General features: G+C 42.7%; 1 protein-coding gene across 14 annotated transcripts in view; it reads right to left on the bottom strand.

The window, feature by feature from the left end:
• Positions 1-7,257: 7,257 nt before the first annotated feature.
• The window catches only part of TMCC1 (transmembrane and coiled-coil domain family 1), a 135,355-nt gene continuing 123,489 nt past the window's right edge, over positions 7,258-19,123 (bottom strand). For all 14 annotated transcript variants that reach the window (XM_044451387.1, XM_044451388.1, XM_044451396.1 and 11 more), the window contains 2 exons: positions 14,599-14,734; positions 7,258-11,842 (listed from right to left, as the gene is read on the bottom strand). In XM_044451387.1, coding sequence (XP_044307322.1) covers positions 11,528-11,842; positions 14,599-14,734 — 451 coding nt within the window. In that variant the 3' untranslated portion in view covers positions 7,258-11,527. The remainder of the gene's footprint in view (positions 11,843-14,598; positions 14,735-19,123) is intronic.

Raw genomic sequence — 19,123 nt, 5'->3', positions numbered from 1 at the left:
TCACCTCCTGCTGTGCTCCTGGGCTTCACACGAAGCCTGGAGTAGCCTTTTCCTGTGGCTTCACATGCCACATTGCCTGCTTAGCCAAGCTGCTGATGTGGGGAGAGCAGGACTGCTCACGAGTAATTCTCCTCTGTCAGCGGTGGCAGGAGCTCTGGGTGGGAAAGTGGGAGACAGCACCTCAAACTGCCCACTTTGACCACTGTCCTCTTACTTCCCTCGGCGCTCCAGCAGGGTCCCCTGGGATCAGAGGGAAGGACAGGGGAGGAAGGAAGGCACCCTCCCCTGTGCCTGGTCAGTGCTGTGTGTGGATAAAATTCTCAGGGGCATCAATGTCTTGTGCAAACCTGCTCCTAGTCGGATATACGCTCTTTTCTCTTGCAATGAAAGAGATGCAAGTTGTGCTTCTGTACACTCTTACCTGGAAGTAAGCCCCACTGAACTCAGAGGTGCAGATACCTGGGCAGACAGGCATAGGAATGAAGTCAGTGAAAGAATAGCAAGAGGAACTCCAACTCTAGTTAGCCAACTTTTCAGATAAATCTCTTACTGGGCTCCAATCTAATCCCTGTGTTAAAAATATGTTTGTACAGGATGCAAGGATTCTGGTCTCCTCCCTCGAACGAGGGTGACACTTGCCTGGACTAAGCGTTCCCAGGGGCCAGGAGAGGAAGCACCTCACACTACACAAACACCTCCAGTCTGTTAAAGAGGAGATGAAAAGCTGGTCCTTGGGACAAGAATAGCCATGACTTCATGGGAAGGAAGTGGTGGAAGCTAACTTGACTGGGCATACACACAGATGGCAAAAGAGGACCCGTCTGAGATTCCTTTGGCATTATGACCATTTTTAAAAAATAACTTTGATTTATACTGGGTTTGATTTTACCCACTCAGCTCTACGTGAAGCATTTATCTCACCAGTTTACTGAAACTTTTGCTTCAGAATTCTTTCTGAAATAAAGATCTGCTTCTCTCCCTGCTTTTCTATACATTCTATTATACAACCTTTAGGTGGTGCTGTGGTATAGCAGGATTGTTAGAGCTCTATGCATTCTATTCGTGGGGAGAAAACCTGACAGATTTTTCCAGCTTGGCCCTCCAGAGTTTGTTCCTTTCTTGTTCCCCATTCCCCAGGGGTGTTGACTTGATGGGTACCTAGTCAAGCCAGTATGAAGAATTTAGATCCATGACACACTGGGGCTCTCTCATGTGCTAGGCATTTCCTAGTCATGACTATTTACAGGTACTTTAGACAGCCTTCCAGAGTTGCTTCTGTGTGTGACCAGAACTCTCATGGAGTTTTCTTCAGAGCAGGGAAAAGTCAGCTTTTAACTGCAAAAGGGAAAGCTGATTTTCTCGTGCATTTGCACTACACCACAGTGCATCCTAAAGGTTATGCAGTGCAAAAGAAGAGAAGGAACTGCTTCCAGGTCTCAATTATGTGGCAAAACTCAAAGTAAATACAGCTGATGAATAGACCAGTACAGAAAAACTGGTATTTGCTTTGCCAGGGAAGCAAAGTGGTGGTTGTGGGATTTTCTGCTTAAGATGCAAAAAGAAGTTGGCTGGCCTTTGGGACAATGACCGTATACCTTGAGTTTCACTGGGTGGGAGGGCTGATGTCATTTGCAGCTCTGAGCTTTTCTTCCCGAGAGTGGTAGTTAGATGCAGAAGCAAAGCTGCCATTGTCTTTAAAAGCCATAAATAACTGTGAGTAGGAAACAACAAGTAGATGATAAAGCCCCCAAATCTTTGGCAGTTAACATTTCTTGGCCTGGGTTGGTTGTTCCTGCTTCCTCCCCTCCCATTTTTTCAGAGGAAGTCGGGAGTTGGATACATGCTTAGAAAAAATATTGAACCCAAAGCAAGTGATCTTTCAGTTTTTTGACTTCAGGCCAGAGTACAAAGCATGAGTGTGGAGAACCTCTTAGAAGTTGCTGTTGGCACTTGCTGTAGTGGGCAAATATCTGGCAATATAAACCGCAGGCCCTGGCCTGACCTGGGACCACTGCACAGGGGCAGGAGAAAGGAGAAAGCTTTCCAAGCCAGGGTCTCTGTCTAGGTGCAGCACCTTGCTCTTATTTAGAAATGAATAAATAAACCTATCTGTTCTGGCTGCTAGTTGAGAGACAGAGAGATCGCACAGATCTAATCCCATTAATCAAAGATAGAACGGTAAGTTGTCGGTTGTATTCCAATTTTTGTCCTTTCAACCAAGAAAGTCTGTTCTGTTGACGAACAACTTTGCTCGCAGCGACCTCCGGAAGGATGCTGCTGTAAGGTTTTTGCCTCTTTAGCAGCTATGGTGGAGAGTCACGTCCCATCGGTAGCTCGAGGCTTCCCTTAAGAGGGAAACCGTTTCGGAGCCACGGCCTTCTTCGGGTTAGTCGTGCAACGGAGCCTGTAGGACAATGAGTGTTCACGGCCACCAGGTGTCAGCCACAGCCAACGGTACGACGGGTCTGGCTGCATCCGGCAGGGAACTCGAGCGGGATTTTCCTGACTGGCCAGCGTGATGGCCCCGTGAAACTCTAAGAAAGTGTCCCTGTCTTCAGGAGAGGCATAGAAGGGCGGGGGGAGGCTGCAGTTTTTCTTCTGACAACAACACCCACCTCGTCGTATTCTATAGGCTTGTGTTTTGCTTACTTTTGCAGGTGGAACCTCTGCGGACAGGAACGGGAAGGGGCGGGCGGCGGCCTGCAGGAAGGCCCTGCCGCCGCCTGGATGCGCCAGGGAGGCCCCACCTCGCGCGGGACGAGCGCCTTCCCCCGACGCCGTTCCCAGGCTGGGACCGTTTCCTCCGGGAAGGCGCTTGTGCGCTCCTTCCTTTGGCGCTCTCAAGGAACTCGGTTTCATTGTGTTTTCAATATTCTGGGTTGGATCCAGATACTGGACTTCCCTGCCACCATCCCCCGCCCCCTCCCTCCAAAAGGCTACAGCAAGAAGCAGGAAGCCTTGCTGGATGGGGTGAGTTGCTGAGTGATGTGGAGAATGGACTCTGCAAAAATCAGCTGGAGGAATTTTCTGCAAATGAAGCCTTTGCTTTCAGGGCAATCTTGGAGCCAACCCATAATAAACTGCCTCAAGCATTTCACGTAATAGGCAGGAAATATATAAAGAAAACAATTTTACAGGTTTCTCTGCTGTTTCTATTCCAGATAGCACAAATGGTTTTCCAGAATGAGATTAACCGAAAAAGTAGTACCAAATATCATTGCATCAAAGTGACCCACCTGCCCAGCTTTAGGTCTTTGGAAGACATTCCACACGTCAGCCCCAGCCAGACCAGGGCAATGTGGCTAAGCCTGTGCTGGGGAAGGGCTCAGGCAGCAGATCTAACAGGGGTGACAATCTCATCTCAGATCTTGGAATTAGAGTCTAACCTCAGAGGGACCCATGTCCACAAGCAAGTTCTCCCTCCACAAATGTGGAAGAGGGTGTGGGGGAGGGGCTGTGGCTCACACACCGCAGGTCCCTGCTCCCATCCTGTTTATGGTACCCTGCAAATACTTGCTTGCAGGGTGGCGACTGGCATGAATGAAAGCCAGCGCAGAGGAGCTGCGGAAATAAAACAAATAGCAGCAAAGATGATATTGCACCACCAGATGGTGTGCAAGACCAGCAGTACATGGAGATCGAGAAAAGCCAAAGGAAGACAAATAGGTATTTTTAACCAGAAGTTAAAGGTTAATGTGGGGAGGTACTTTGAACTAACTGGGACTTCGTAGTGTATCACATACACAAGTATGTGGTATGTACCTCTCACCATAGGCGAGGTAGTCCCAAAACATTTTATGCAGTCTGCAAAATAATAGATAAGCTTTATGTTTTAAATTGTAAAAAACCCTAGGTTCTTGTCTACATAGCTGTTTACAAATACAGTGGCGGTATGTTTAACATTTTAAAATTGGATTTAATATTTGCCCCACAGGGCTCAAACATCCAGTCAGCTTCAGAGCCAGTGTTTGGTAAGTGGTTAAATATGCTGGACTACACTCTTAAAAACTGAGTTGATTCTCTGCTTGGCCATGAAGCTCATCATCATCATCATCATCATCATCATCTGGCCATGGCTTGCAGCCAACTAACCTACCTTGCAGGAATGGACTGTGGATAAACTGCATACCTCCTTGGACTACTTGGTGGAAAGGTAGAATATAAATATAACTAATAAATACGTTAAAAACCAGCCTTGTTTTCTTTCTGTTGAGAGATAAAACAGACTTCAGAGTAGCTCAGAGGAAATTCTAAATATTTTACAAGCCAAGATGGGGAACATGTGACTTTCTGGATGCTGTTGAACAGTGTCTCCTTTCCCACTTGACAACGTTATCTAGAGCTGGTAAGAACTCTAGTCCACCATAACCAACCTATAGCTGTGGTGTTCACTATTTTTCAAGTGGGGGCCAATTTGGGAAAAAAGAAAATGCAGTATGACAGCTGCCCTTCCCCTCTGTTTTCCTCCTCTTTTTGCAGCCACATCCCCTGCCAGCCCTGTCTCCCTTCTCACTCCCTTATTGCCACCAGATCTATTGGTAGTTGAACTCCAGTTGGCTGGAAAAGCTGCTGGCACAGCTCTTCTGGGGTCTGGCTCCAAGTAAGTGGTCCTTCTATACAGCAGAAAGTGTGGAAGGGATGTCCAGGGTTACACTTCCTCCCACAATACCTCACTCTAAGGATTCCTCACTTGGAGCCAGATGCTGGGGTGTAGCTACATTTTTGAACAGCTGTTATGGCCATCTTCCAGTTTGCTTGGAAATAATCTATATGGGCAGGCGGTGACAACAGGATGTGAGATATGGTAGGACCATGGCAATTAATGAATATTGCAGCAATGGCCTTCAGTCTTGTTCACCATCACAGCAATTCACCATCACCACTAAATCTCTGGGGATCTAGTCTTTAATATCACACAGGAATATAGTTGTTGGGGTTAATTGCAATTTATAGCCTGCAATTTATCTTGTGCTGTTTATTATCTTCCAATATTCTATGGAACAAAAGTTCATCTACTATTACACCTCCAACACCTACCCTTTACTGCTGGGAACATCTTAGAGAATCTGGCTGGTGCCTAATACTATGTGTTATTTTTAGAAGCTTTTTCTAGAAGTTGTATACATGTTTGTGAATTCATCCCACCTCATGCTGCTGTCAGATTAAGTAGCAATGTGGAGCAAGAGGAGCTGCACTTGAAGCTTTTGTGAGTTACCAGTACCCTGTGGGCCTTGCAGAGGAGGACAGCTGATTTTCAGCCTTATAATTACCAGTTAGGTCATCTGTATATATTTCACAGTATATACAACCTTGGTTGCCCTGTGGGATGACCTTTGCTAGAAGACAGACAGGGAGAGCAGGACCCTGTTGGTTCTCCTGGATCTTTCAGTGTCTTTCAACACCAACAGCTATGGTGTCCTTCTGGACAGACAGGCCGGGGTGCAGGTAGGAGACACCACTTTGCAGTGGTTCTGCTGCTACCTGGCTGACTGGGTCCAGAAGGTAGTACTGCAAGATAGCAAATATACCAAGGGGTTCCACAGGGCTCTATACTATTCCTCATGCACTTTAGTATCTACAGAAAACCACTGGAAAGGTAAATCAAAAGTTTGATCTGAGATCACAGCAATATACGGATGGTACTCAGCTCTACCTCTCTTTTACATTAAATCCAGGTGACACTGTGTCTGTCCCAAACTGATGCCTGCCTTTGATAATGGACTGGATGAGGGCCAATGAACAGGCTCAATCCAGACAAGACAGATGCATTGTTGGTGGGCAGATGGGCTGAATGGCCTATACTGTTTCCTGAACAGAGTCATGCCCCACCTAAAGAGTAGGGTCTGAAGTTTGAGTCCAAGTGGACTTGATGGCCAGGAGCACTCTCTTTCAAATGTAGCTAACTGTGGCCATATCTCTACAAAACTTGCCTCTGGTAACATCCCGGTTGGACCATGGCGATGCACTCTATGAGGGGCTGCCTTTGAAGATGGTCCAGAAACTCCAATTGCTTCAAAATAGGGCCAAGTGATTGTTGACAAGAACTAGTTTTCAAGGCCCATATCAAACCACTTTTACATCATCTACAATGGCTACCAGTAGAAGTCTGGACCCAATTTAAAGTGTTTGTAAAGCTTGGGTTCTGAGTACCTGAAGGATCACCTTCTCTCATATGGCCCTACCTGTCCATTAAATCAAGTTAGGCAGTCCCTCTTAAGGAGCCATCCCCTAGAGAGGTGAGGGGGTTGATGACTAGAAGGAGGGCCTTCTCAGTGATTGCACCCCACCTTTGGAATCGGCTCTGCAGAGAGATGTGCCTGGTGCCATTGCTGTTATTCTGGTGCCAGGGGAAGACATCTCTCTTCTCCAGTTATTTTAATAATAGCAATAATTTGAATTTAAGTGACCCTATTTCTGGTTTTTAGTTGATTTTAGTTTAAATGGTTTTATTCTAATGTTTTTATGTAATATTTTAATATGCATTGTCCTTTTAAATTTAGATTATGCTATTATGTTTTGAATATGTTGATTTAGAGTTGATTATAGAATGTTATGTTTTAATCAGTATAAACTGCACAGAAAGCCCAGGTACGACCCATTGTAGCAGTAAACAAATTGAAATAATAGTTGAGCACAGATACAAAGCTCAATTTTGATAATGCTGCCTTGAATTGTTGTTGTTAGTCGCGAAGTCATGTCTGACCCATCGCGACCCCATGCTTCCATGACTCCATCCAGCCACCTCATCCTCTGCCGTCCCCTTCTTCTTTTCCCATCTATTGTTCCCAGCATTAGGCTCTTCTCCAGGGAGTCCTTCCTTCTCATTAGGTGGCCAAAGTATTTGAGTTTCATCTTCAGTATGTACCTTGAATTAAGATATACAAAAGAAGAAATTGTAATTCTGTTTCAGTAAAGGTGGAAGGACCCAGTATTTCAGTCCATTAATTTCCCCTCCTTGCTCTTCTGTTTTTTGGAGTAGTTTTGCTGAATGGGCCAATGTAGCAAAATATGTGTGCACATGTGGATTTTAGGGAGTGATCTGTTCAGCCAATGACATTGAAAATTTGAGTTGAAAACAAGCTTGCAGAAACATGTACAGATTGCCCAGACCATTCTTTAGAACAGACTTTTCCCCATGGGGATTCAGGGCAACCAAACATGCCACATTTCACCATGCTACTTGTATTCACATAGGTGTGACAACTGTGTGACTCTCTTCCCCTTCCAACTGTTCGAAACACCAAACTTGCACAGAAGTTAATATTTGAGGTTTTTATTTAATTTTATATACAGTATGTGTCACAGACAAGCCTGTGACTACCAGACAAGACAATTGTCAATCCCTCTCAACAATTAGCAGCTTAAAAGATCTATAAACTACAGTGTTACCTTCACAAGTGTCATTTCTGTACTCTTCATCCCGTGCAAGTGAGTTTTCATTTTATACTTTTAAAAAACCACACTTACAACTATGTCAGTTGCCTACTAATGCACAACACCACCTGGCATACACAACACTGACACGCACACATGTAGACCTCTTTAGCCACGTTCAAAATTCTTAGGACCAACATATGACCCCACCAGGATAAGCACCCAGCCACCTGCCTTCATCAGTTGGCTTCTGTTCGTACTGCTTGCAACTTTTGTTCCTACGGTCCTACCCCTCCACGGTCCAACCCCTCCAATAGTTGAAAGAATTTGCCTCCTTTTGGCCAGTGCATCAACCTATAAAACTCCCCAATGAAATCTGATTCTCAGGTGTCCACAAGGTTGGAATAAACCAATTAAGTAACTACTGTGAACATGCTCAATATCATCATGGCGTGTATACTCAGAATATACTCAGTATCATTTTGCAGGGGAGGAAAGGAAGAAAAAGATTATAAACATGGTTAACTAGTCACTTCAGTCCTTTCAAAAATATTTCCGGTAGTAGGGAAAGGACAAAATATCTTACTAATAATAGAAAGTGTGTTCATATATCTATTTTCCTTTCCACTGAAGCAATCTGCTACATTTGGTCCTCTTTGTGATCACCAGATATATGATGAATACATTAAACATGTCATCCTATCCAAAGAGGAACTTTTGTGGAAAATTCCACAACTTGAGGGCCATACCAGTAGTAGTAGTAGTAGTAGTACTAATAATAATAATGTTACATACACACACATGCACTCATTGGCAGACACCGCCTTTAAGAAGACATCCAGGAATGCTTCACCTTTAAGAGAAAGAATACAGCACTTGCAAAGGGAATGGGAGTTTTAAAGCTAGATTCACATTTTCAAACAGTTAACATTTGTTAAACAGTTTGATATAGTCACAGCCCTTCAGACCAACAGGAGGGGGAAATGTATGTTCTATAAGCAAAAAAGGGAAAATGACAACACAAGAATCATATTCGGATAGTCAACAGACTAGATGCAACTTTACACAGCATCGACAGCAAATGTTTAAAACTGGAAACATACTGAGAATGGCTTGTAATGACAAGACAAAGGCCCTTCAACAGAAAAGTTTTGGAGACTGGGGGTTCCATCAATTATTTTCCTTTGGTTAAACAAGACAATTTATTTAGCCAGAAGAAGTTGTAGCCAATTTTTTAATAGGAACAAAGGAAGAATAAAAACATCCCTTTAGACTTTAGCTGTTGAGGACTACCACAGTGCTCATATATCATGTATTTTCTATTGACTTGAACCCTGGCTAAGTTATCTATAGTGAATTCTATGTACTTTCAATGATCCTAGGATGGTAGCAGGGTCTATGTTTCTGGAAAAAAACCCACTTTAAGCACTTCATGTTGCAGCCAGCAGCCTGCCCTTGCTGGTTAGCTAATTTGTCATAATAACAATTGGGAAAGAGGGAAGGAGGAGGGACAGTGAGGTGCTTATAGTTCTGATTCTGTGATATTGCTTGCACAGCAGGTATAATCTCAACAGAGTTTTGTCATGGCAGATCAAGATAAAAGGTAATGGGAACACTAGCAAACCGGTTCTAGATAAGGAAAGGGGATTTTTTTTTTTTTTTTTTTTTGGCATGAGTCTGTTGAAACTGGCAGTTTATTTCCTTAGAAGGACAAGCAGGTATTTGCTCAGTGTTATTCATATGATGACTCTGAATCCAGGAAGAGCTGTGGTACTGGAAATCTGCTGAATCTCTTGAATTATGATTAGGCAGAGGGAAAGTTCCCAGTGCTTGCTGATACCAATCAAAAGAGTAAGTTTCATTAATGAATGCAAAGGAGATGGAAACATAGTTCTAAAGAACAAAGTCCTAACAGCAAGAGTTCCTGCATTCCCTGTTCCAAATCATCTTAGGTCACCTAGGCATTGTTCGAGTCCTGGACAGAACACTAGCCAAGGATACATTACTGTAAGTCATTGAATTCCACAATATTAAAAGAACACTCTTTTCAACAGTGAAAACAGGAAACTAGAATTAAGAATGACTCTGAATGCCATAGATACCAGCCCTACAGGCCTGTACTAAAAAAAGCTGCAGAAAGACGTGACAGTATGGCCAAAGAGTCACAAATTTAACTGACATTCTTAATCGCAGGACCAGTTCACATTTTTCCAAAGCAGGGAAAGCAGAAGTACAAGTACATCTTGCTGCTCCTTATCCCACTTCTCTTCTGATGCACGTCTTGATCAGGACAAGCTCTGTGGGGGCATCTGCATGAACTCCTGTTTGCATGTCAGAAGCAAAGCAATGTGCAGTAACAAGGTTGCAGGAGGAAGCAGCACAAGCCACTGGCAATTCTGTCTTCCCCACTTCTTGGTATTGTAAGACCAGCCACCCAGAAAGCTGTACCAAGTGTTATTATTTGCAGAGGGAAAGAGGCTCTTTCTGTAACATACCATGCAGGATAAACTCAAACGGGATCAGGCAGGGAACTCAAACGGGATTTTGTAGGATACCGTGTGTTTGTGTGTGTGTGTGTGTGTGTGTGTGTGTCTAAACATGAAAAACACCAAACTGTTAGTTTGCTAATAGGACAACTTTGGCTTCAATTATCAGGGGTTTATTTGAATAATAAATTAACTGCAAATATCTAAAGGACTGGACTTTTGCCCTGATGTTTCCTCAAGCATTGACTCATTCCTTAAAGACACAAGGTAACCTTTTGAACAGACCCAAAGTTGACTGGATGCAGATTATCCCAGTTACAATCCCAACTTTGGTATTCAGGAGCCTAAACTGGAAAGTTTAAGTCCTATGTATTATCAGTGAGATCAAGATGGCCAAGTACCAGTTGCTTTTCTCAGAACAGAACTTCAGCTCACTCACTGAGTTGCTGTTAAAAAATTACCTTTCAGACAAAGATTTTCTTACCCTCATGCAAATGTTCAAGTTTAGATGCAGCAGATCCAGGGAAGAGTTTTTCAACACTCCTTGCTCCCTTCCCAATAAAATAAAAAGGAACTATGTGAAGACTGATAGGAGGAGAAAGGGGATCTCTTTTCATGATGCTGCATCATTCTGTAAGTTAAGGAGGACACCGATACATCTGTATAGGTCTGCATTTAAATGCACTAGAAGCTATTTTCTGCCCTCCTCAGAACTATTTCAGGACAAGACAGCTCACATTTATTCACACATATCTTCATTTAAGAACATCACTTCTTTATTTTAAAGGGGAAAAGGTGATGACCCTCCCAACCACTAGGTTCAAAAATAACCCCCAATAAGAATAATAAAAAATCCTATTAGAAACAATAAGGAAGCACTGAGAGTTTGAGTATTACACTCTTCAAGTATGCCATTTGGATTTTAAAATCTGTGACTATACATATATTAAAAAACAGTAAAAGTGCGACCAAGGGCTTTTGCTTAAAGTATTTAAAGGGCTACTTCAAAATACTGTAGTACAACTGTGCAGTAACTGTGTATGGTGTAACTCATCCACTTCATATACCAAGCCAAAAAGTTTAACTGGCCTTATAGAAAAACGGTGGATGCCAGGTTAGTGGAAGCAGCAAACCCAGCAACGGATCCAAGGAGTTCCATGCATTACAGTGGTCTTCAACTAGAGAAAGCCACCTTGAAGCTTTACATTCGGACATGGAATGTAGTTAGGTTTCACAGTAGCATTATGGGATCATCACGGTACCGCTGTTTACTAGATTAATTTTATGCTTTATGTAATTGTCTTTTCCTCTTCCCAACAGGTTTAGTACAGCAGTTTTGAGCCATAATTTAAATTGCCCATTGGTGTGCTCCAAATTGGTGTTTTATTTATACACACTTAAGGAATATTAAGATTTGCATCCAAAGAGAACCATGCTACATAAAAAGTATCCAGGATTTCTGCCAAAAAAGAGCTCTTGAATAAAATCTAAAAAACGCTATTGCCAATGTGTCTCGTAGAGAGAAAACGTTATTTTAGCTGTAAACAAATTCACACTCTGACACCTTTAAAACTTCAGCAGAGGAAGGAGTAGCTGACTAAGCTTTGCCACGCGCACTGGCCAGAGCAAGCTGGAGTGGGTGGGGCAACAGCCAGTTCTTCTTGATATCATCTAGGGGGTGAAAAAAACCGTTCCAAGTAGCCTGTAATGGCATCCCAGTGCTTCCAGAAAAAGGCAATGAAGACCACCACAAGTAAAGTGCTGAACGTCCTGCTGCGAGTTTTCATGAGGGGGACAACGCAGTTGGCCACGGTGGAGACGAAGACCAACAGAACAGCCATGACAGCCAAGAGGATGTTGATTAATTTGCCCAGGAGGTTTCTGGCAGTGGCATTTTCAAGGCCCTCTAACTGGACAACTTGCTGCTGCTGCTGCTGCAGTTCCATCTTAGAGATTCTGGTCTGACATGCCTCCAGTGCCTCCTGTTGAGCAAAGGAGAATAGTTCAGTAATGGCACTGCATTTCATTTCATCTGTATACATGCTTTTTGTACACAAGTACATTGGGAAAAGGAGAGAGCCCGGATTCTATTCTGAATTGCTCCAGTCTGCTGACCATGAGATCAAGTGGCAAGCACCCAGGGTGGCTGACACAGTAATGATGAAGACGAGGGTTTGGCACATCCTCATTTAAACACGCTGGGAGCTCCTGATGAACATACTGCGGTGTGCCTCTGGCATTCCTGGGGCCTTGGTCACACTCCACAGGGCGTGAGTAGCTCCTGTTTGTTTCACATCCTGCAGCAAAAATACAGTCCTCTCTGAATTGCATAGTTTAACAGGTCTTAATAATAAGTAGGGGATCCTGTGCTGGTGTTTGCTGATTCCTGCATTTACAATGTTGTGTATATGAAGTTATTTACTGCAATGCTTCAGAGTGCTTTGTGAATTACAGGAACACAGTGATTGTGGTTCAGCCCAGAGGTGAGCATGTTTGGCTCTCCTAAAAGTTTGGCCTACAACTCCCACCCATCTTGGTCATGCACTCAATGGTGGGGCATCATGGAAGATGTAGGTCCAAGGATCTGGAAGGCCAGAAGTTGCCCAACCCTAATTTACTCTCAGCAATGATCAACAGCAGCAAGCACTGGGTGTCTTCCACTTCATGTTTTCTCATGGGGTCTTTACTTGTGGGTGGAGTGAGGAGCTGCTGCCTTGCAGAGAGAATGGACTAATACCAGTTTCTGCATGATTTTCAGTTACCTGCCCATTTTCCTTCTTGAAAAATGCTTGTGTTTCATATACCTGATAAGCAACTATGGTGGCATTCTGTGGTATAAGGACTTCTGTCACAGTTCTACTCTTGATGCATGTATGCTGATGTAGCAACAGTGCCACTGGTGTAAATAAACCTATTTTAGGTCACTGGTGCAACCACAACACTGAAAATTCCCTCATTTCCTGATCAATCTGCATCTGAGTATCAATCAAAATCAAAACAACAAGAACTGCTCTTGTCATATCAGTAATGAAGATGCCTAGCCTTATAGTGGTAGTGGTAGTAGGGATAGGCAGGGGGTTACGAATAAGTCTGCCCCTAAGGGGCTGTAGGAGCCCTAGCCACGGCAAGCAAAGCCACTGCAAATCACCAGATTTGCCCAATGGCCAGTGGCTGAAGTGCTTGTCACTCCCAGAAGAAGGGCAGGAGCGCAGACAAAGGCAGCTCTGCATTTGTTGGCTGCACCTGATACGTACCTCTTAAGAATCACTTTTCTAAGACAGCTGAGGAGAGATTTAAAGAAGGTCTAAACTGATTTTGCCTCCACAATCTCTCTTTGTTCAGCTGCATTTTTCCTGGTTCAATTTACTGCTAGTCTCAAAGCTTGGCATGAAGAAAAACCACTGTGGGAGGGAGCAGTTTGACAGGAAAGGCCATAGCCACCCTTTCAAATTGTATATTCGGCTCCCACCCCCGGCCCTTTCTGGGGGATAGCTGGGTTTGGTAGACCTACTTTCTAGGCACAAAGGTCTGCTGCCTTCATGCCTAATCAGCTCCCCCAAACACTGGGCATCCTGGCTGCTGGTAAGTTACCAGAAGAGCATTGGCGTGCCAGTGCTTAGGTGAATGTGCTACTTACAACTAGGTCTTCAATAGTGGTCAGCCTTGGGCTTGAGCACAGGAGCTTGCTTAGGTTATTTTCTCTGCAGCTGCAATTCTCTAAATCCAACTTTCCAGACTTTTGAACTTTAAATACTTCATTCACCCAGACCAAAAACTTTTCTGTCAAAATATTTCCTTATTTGGGCAAGCAGCACCGATTAGGTTGCTTCCGGAATGGGCAGAGTGGATGCACAAAGCCAGCTACTGTTTTTAATTTTACATCGGGGTCAACTGCATTAAAATTAGTGACAGACACTTCCTGCCATCAGCTTTCTGAGAACAATACCATCAAAATCTCTCATCCTTCAGGGTGCAGCCTTTTGGTCCCAGTACATGAGGATCTTTATTACAGCTTCATCCAAAGACAAAAGCTAGCTCTCATTTGAACCTTGGGCAGCAAAGAAAAGAAGTTTTACATAGAAGCTTTGTCTTTATCAGGAGTTTAATAAGGGCAGTGCTGGTAAATACACAATGGCCGGGTTCACAAAATCCCTCAGGAATTTTTATCTTGCACTGTGGTTAAACTCTTTTGTGTCTGATAGACAGTCCCTACTAGAAGCCATGGCTAGCTGGGCTGGTTTGGAAGCCACATCAGGGTAGCTTATAAAGCATCCTGCAGGAAGAGTGTTTGATTCAGACAACATGCTGAACTACCATGGCGAATGAACCACTATGGGTTGATGTACTGTGTGCACCTAAACAATGACTGGATGGCACACTTCAGTTGATTGGGGATTAACTTAAGTGAACTGCAATGCTCACAACCGCCAAACTGCATGCACAACCCCATGCAAGCTTCTCATGCAGTGCAAATCAAGTGACTTATGTGAACATCCAATAACTCTCACAGAACCAAAAACAAACCATGGGTTCCCCATGCTGGTCTGCCATGTGATGTGAACAGCCCTAATGCCTTCTTCTTTAGTAAGAAAAATAGAGATAAAAGTAATTCAGGATTTAGAACACACCAAATCAATTCTGTTTTTAAAGGAGATCCAAATATAAACCACATTTCTGGGAAATATGCATCAACAGACACTATTTTTACGAAGTGGAAAATTATACTACTTGCACTAACCTGGATGTCTCTGGCTCGTTCATACGACTGATAAGCTATTTTTTCTTCCATGCTGGCCAACTCCTGCTTTAAATTGAGAATCTCATTTTGGTGGAGCTCAGTCAGGTCATTCAGCTGCTCTTCTAGCCGCTCACATCTGGAACAGAGAAACGTGGCTATTGCCTTATTTTCAATGTATTTTACCTGCCTTTCAGTGCATTTCTCGGAGGCTTAAGGAGAACTCTGGTAATTGGTTGCTTCAACCTGTGATTGCTTTATGGTCTTCCCAGACTGTCCCTGTTCTCCTGCACCCTTTTGCAGGGCTTAAAAGTACTCTAAAACAATATACTGGGCTGGCCCAAAGACTCAACAACAACAACGCAGCAGTAATTTAGACATCCTTAGATGCAATGGATCTAAAACTGCAGAATTATTCTACAAACAATTAATTGTAGTGATGTAAGTACTTTGCTAATTATCAAGATCAAACAGTACAAAGAGTTTCTAATACATGTGGGAAGAGAACAAAGGGGCCAAAAGCTAAAGCCATTATTTAATAATCTATTTTGCTTGGCTTCCTTCAAAGGAAAATATAGAACAATTACTGGCCAACTTACAGTCTGCATAGTTACAATCAGGATTTTACAATGTTTATTCCATATCCCTAAACTAGGGTAAACATAAATAATGTGTTGAAAATGTTGAGAACTGCAGCCTAGGAAAGAGGCTGGCGCTATGCCTTCCACTTTAGGAACATATGCCAAACCAAACGGAATGTTATTGCAGAGCTAAATTTGTGTACAACCCTGGCACCTGTTTTCTGTGCCAAGTCTCAACCTTGGATTGTATCAATGAAAATATATTAAAATGCCTCTCAAGAGGTGCATAATGTACTTCCATAAATACTTAAAAAGGCAGCCCCCATTCCAAAGATGAGAGGAAAAGACTGCAGGTGGAGTTATCAGAGATGTTTTAGCCCTGGCATCTCTGTCTAGAAATTAAAGGTGCTTTGGGGTGAAGGGTTCTGAGTGCGGCCAATCACTAGGAAGGTGAAAGTGGAATTCCCACTGGCTGGTCCATACTTCAAGGGATCTAGGAGTGCATGCATGTGTGTGTCGTGTGTGTAACTGCACCCCTGTGTGCACTGACTGTTCTGTGGCACAACATAGTTAAATGGGACGACTGTCCCTTTCTCCTTCCCTGATTCTCCCAACATCTTGAAACACCTCTCTCAGCACCATTTCAGCATCCCATTTTTTTGTGCGTGTATATGCTATAATTGTGCATGTCTGTTTGCTTTTTTAAAAAGTGGGTATGTCTACAGCATAGTGCAACAATTTTGCAGGTTTACTTCTATGCAAACATGCTTACAATGGACCCATAATCCTTGGCTTTTTCAGGTCAGCATCACCATCAGGCTAGAATATTTGAGTATAATGTTGCATCATTAAAAACTCCTTCACCCCATTTTAAAGGGGCTCCTCTGATCGTTTCCAAGTGTTGTTTCCTCCCAGGAAGAAGAGGATTCCTTTACAGACAGATTCAAGAGGTTCTAACTCAGAGGTAAGTGCTACTGTATAATAAGATTTCTTTCCCTGCTTTATAAACTCAGAAAATCTTTGAGAGATGAGAAAGTACTTGCATTTGCAGGTCACAAAATGACTCTGCAAACAGGAAGCAATAGTAGTGATTTTAGTAATCTGAACTATTTTTATTGTGCTTAATGGACAACAACCACTTGTTGCTGATAGAATGGCATATACCACTGGAGCCAATCTTCTTTCTCCTGTTCATTTCCCTGGCCTTCATGTGACTAAGGGGTCCTCTAGAGAAGGTTTTAGGGTATTCAAGGAACTGCAGGAGGGAGGGGACGATGGGAAAGTCTCACTATAAGACCTGAAGTCCACTTGCACAACATTGAATATAGTTTGTGAACATTTTTGGAAGCCAATTTGGATTTATCAAACAAATAAAGCAATACAGGATGGGAGCTCAAGGCCTTTGATATGCTTCTTTTTCTGAAGGCTTTGGATCCAGCTACAAATCACATGCCATCCATAAGCATGTCGACACAGGGCTAAACATAACCGGGTAATTTTGCACAACTATAATACTACATATTGAACAGGAACCCTTGGTTGCCTAATTAACTCTAATGTTGTTCTGTTGCGGCTATTTAAAATAAATTCTAAATCAGATTCTCCACAATCTGCCCTTTGTGAGTTTTTGGAAGCTGCAACAAGTAAGGAGCTGAAGGCTGGGCCATGATCCCAGCACATTGTGCTGCAGGATATTTGGGGCTTTCTCTAACCTTCCAAGTAACATTGAAAGGCACCCAATGGGAACCATGAGTTAAACTCAGGGTTTCTCAAACTTTAGGTCCCAACATGTTCAAGCAATGAGGAGTTCCACTTCCCCAGGGGATTTTGCCTCCCATTTCCAAGGGATGTCAGGATGTGGCACTGGTTCCCTTGCCACTCACCTTTGTGCTCACTGAAATGAAACAAGCTCTGCCTGTATCCCTTTCACCCACACAACTAATCCCTGCTTTGGTATGAGGGCTCATACCTCCTGCTACCAGGTCATTCTCCAGTGGCACAATGAGGTGCACATGCACAACCAAATAAAGGGGCAATTGGTGGGGAGGGCGAGAGATCCAGGAGTTATTCCAATGCCTCGTGTTTTTCTACAAAGCCAGCAAGTCTCTCCTATGAATGGAAACCTTCCACCGATCTTACGGAACCTTCTTAGTTTGCTGCCCGTAGACAAGGAAGCTAACAGGATATTTGATTTCATTTTATACTGATGGATTAGTACATTCTGATAAATGATGCAGAAAGGTCCCCATCCTGAGAGCCAGGGGAATAGGTTGTGAATACTAGCATTTCTACATTTCCTATTTTAGTCTCTCTACAGGGACTGTACATTGACTCACAGGGCTCTTATAAAACAGTACACAGACAGATCAAAAATATAAAATATTTCTGCCACCAAAGTATTACTTAGCTTGTGGTGCTTGCTCAGGGAAATCTCTTTCCAGAGATACTCACCTGGTGCTTATATTAATATGTTTTTGGTGCCAGGCAAAGGCCTACTATTTTGTATTAATTTTTAATTGTTCTAATATGAATTATTCTGTTCTTTCTAAAGCATGAACTACCCAAAAATTACTGAATATATACATTCATTAAATAAAACAAATAAAGTAATGTGAGCTAATGGTGTATGTTGTGAATAAGTCTGCTTGAACTCAATGGAGTTTACTGCTAAATAGAATTTCTGCAAACCCATTACTATTTATGATTTTATTGAGCTTATGATTCTCTCTTCTAAACATGAAAGCAAGAATACTTAACTATGTCTTCTAGTTGGGTATGTGCAGCCTGGGTAATCGAGTTTATATAGATAGCTGTAAAGAGCCTTATATTTTATGAAAATTTAACCCACTGTAAGGCAAAAATATTGTTTCTGATGCAGTACCCTGCTTTGTCTTGAACAGTGTGATATCTAAGGTTATCCTCAGGTGCCACAGCAGCACTGTGGGAAGAAACCATGGGAAAGCAGCTCCCAAACCACTGCTATAAAGTCTAAAGGACTCATAAAGCAGTGAGTTAATTGAAATGTGCTGCCACAGTTCTTTATAACCAAATGCCTTGATCTAGAAACAAGAGGCATTAATCAAATTCAGCATTTTGCTTTCTGTTTCTTCCATTTCCAAACTGCAATTGCATACTTTAATAAATAAAAGAAAATGCTTGTGGCACAGGATGTTCCTGTGTAGATTTAGGCTGTAAGCTTAAGCATATAACTGTTCTACAGTTCCACTTTGTTCAGCATGATTTTGAAGCTCCAAGCTTTCAAAAATGATAAAACAAATGCAGCTTAACAGCTCAGTTGAGTTGCTCAGTGTGGTTTGTGAAAACTGGTGGTTTGAGGTACAAAGAAAATGAACTGTGTAATTTTTTGCACCTCATATTTCTTAGTACTTCTACAGCAAATGTAAAAAAAAGCTTGCAGTGGGACATGAACTGTAACAAGAGACTCAACTTGAACTCTTACAATGGCAGGAAGTTTTTTTTTTAACCCATAAACATCATTCTAAAAGCTGATAAGCAAGAGCTTGCTTTGGAGTTTGATCTGGCTGATAAAGCAGCCATTACAAAAAGACAGAGATGAAAGTAGAGCTGAATTGCCAAAGAGAACTAAAAGGAGTGGCTCATCTGTCTGGACTATGAGGCCACACAATCTGTCCAATAGGCAGCCAGCACAGCTTTTGCCTAACTTTTAACAACATGTTAGGATTACTGTACAGGAAAGAAGTAACTTGCAGAAATCATACTGTCCTTAAAAGGTGTCTAGGAGGTAGAGAGGAGAAGAATCAGAAGGAGAGACTGCTCTAGCAACTACAAAATCCAGTGAACACAAAACCAACTGCAGTGCCAGGGAGAAGGCAGGCCACAAGCAAAATGGAATGACAAACAAACTAGACAAACACTTTTGTTAGAGAAAACCAATTAGAAACAGGAATCTGAACTCTTTGGTGAAG

The sequence above is a fragment of the Varanus komodoensis genome, unplaced genomic scaffold (assembly GCF_004798865.1).
Source record: "Varanus komodoensis strain SLA01 unplaced genomic scaffold, ASM479886v1 scaffold6_2, whole genome shotgun sequence".
NCBI lineage: Eukaryota > Metazoa > Chordata > Lepidosauria > Squamata > Varanidae > Varanus > Varanus komodoensis.
The sequence above is the reverse complement of the archived record's forward strand: the minus strand, read 5'-3'. Positions and strand labels throughout refer to the sequence as shown.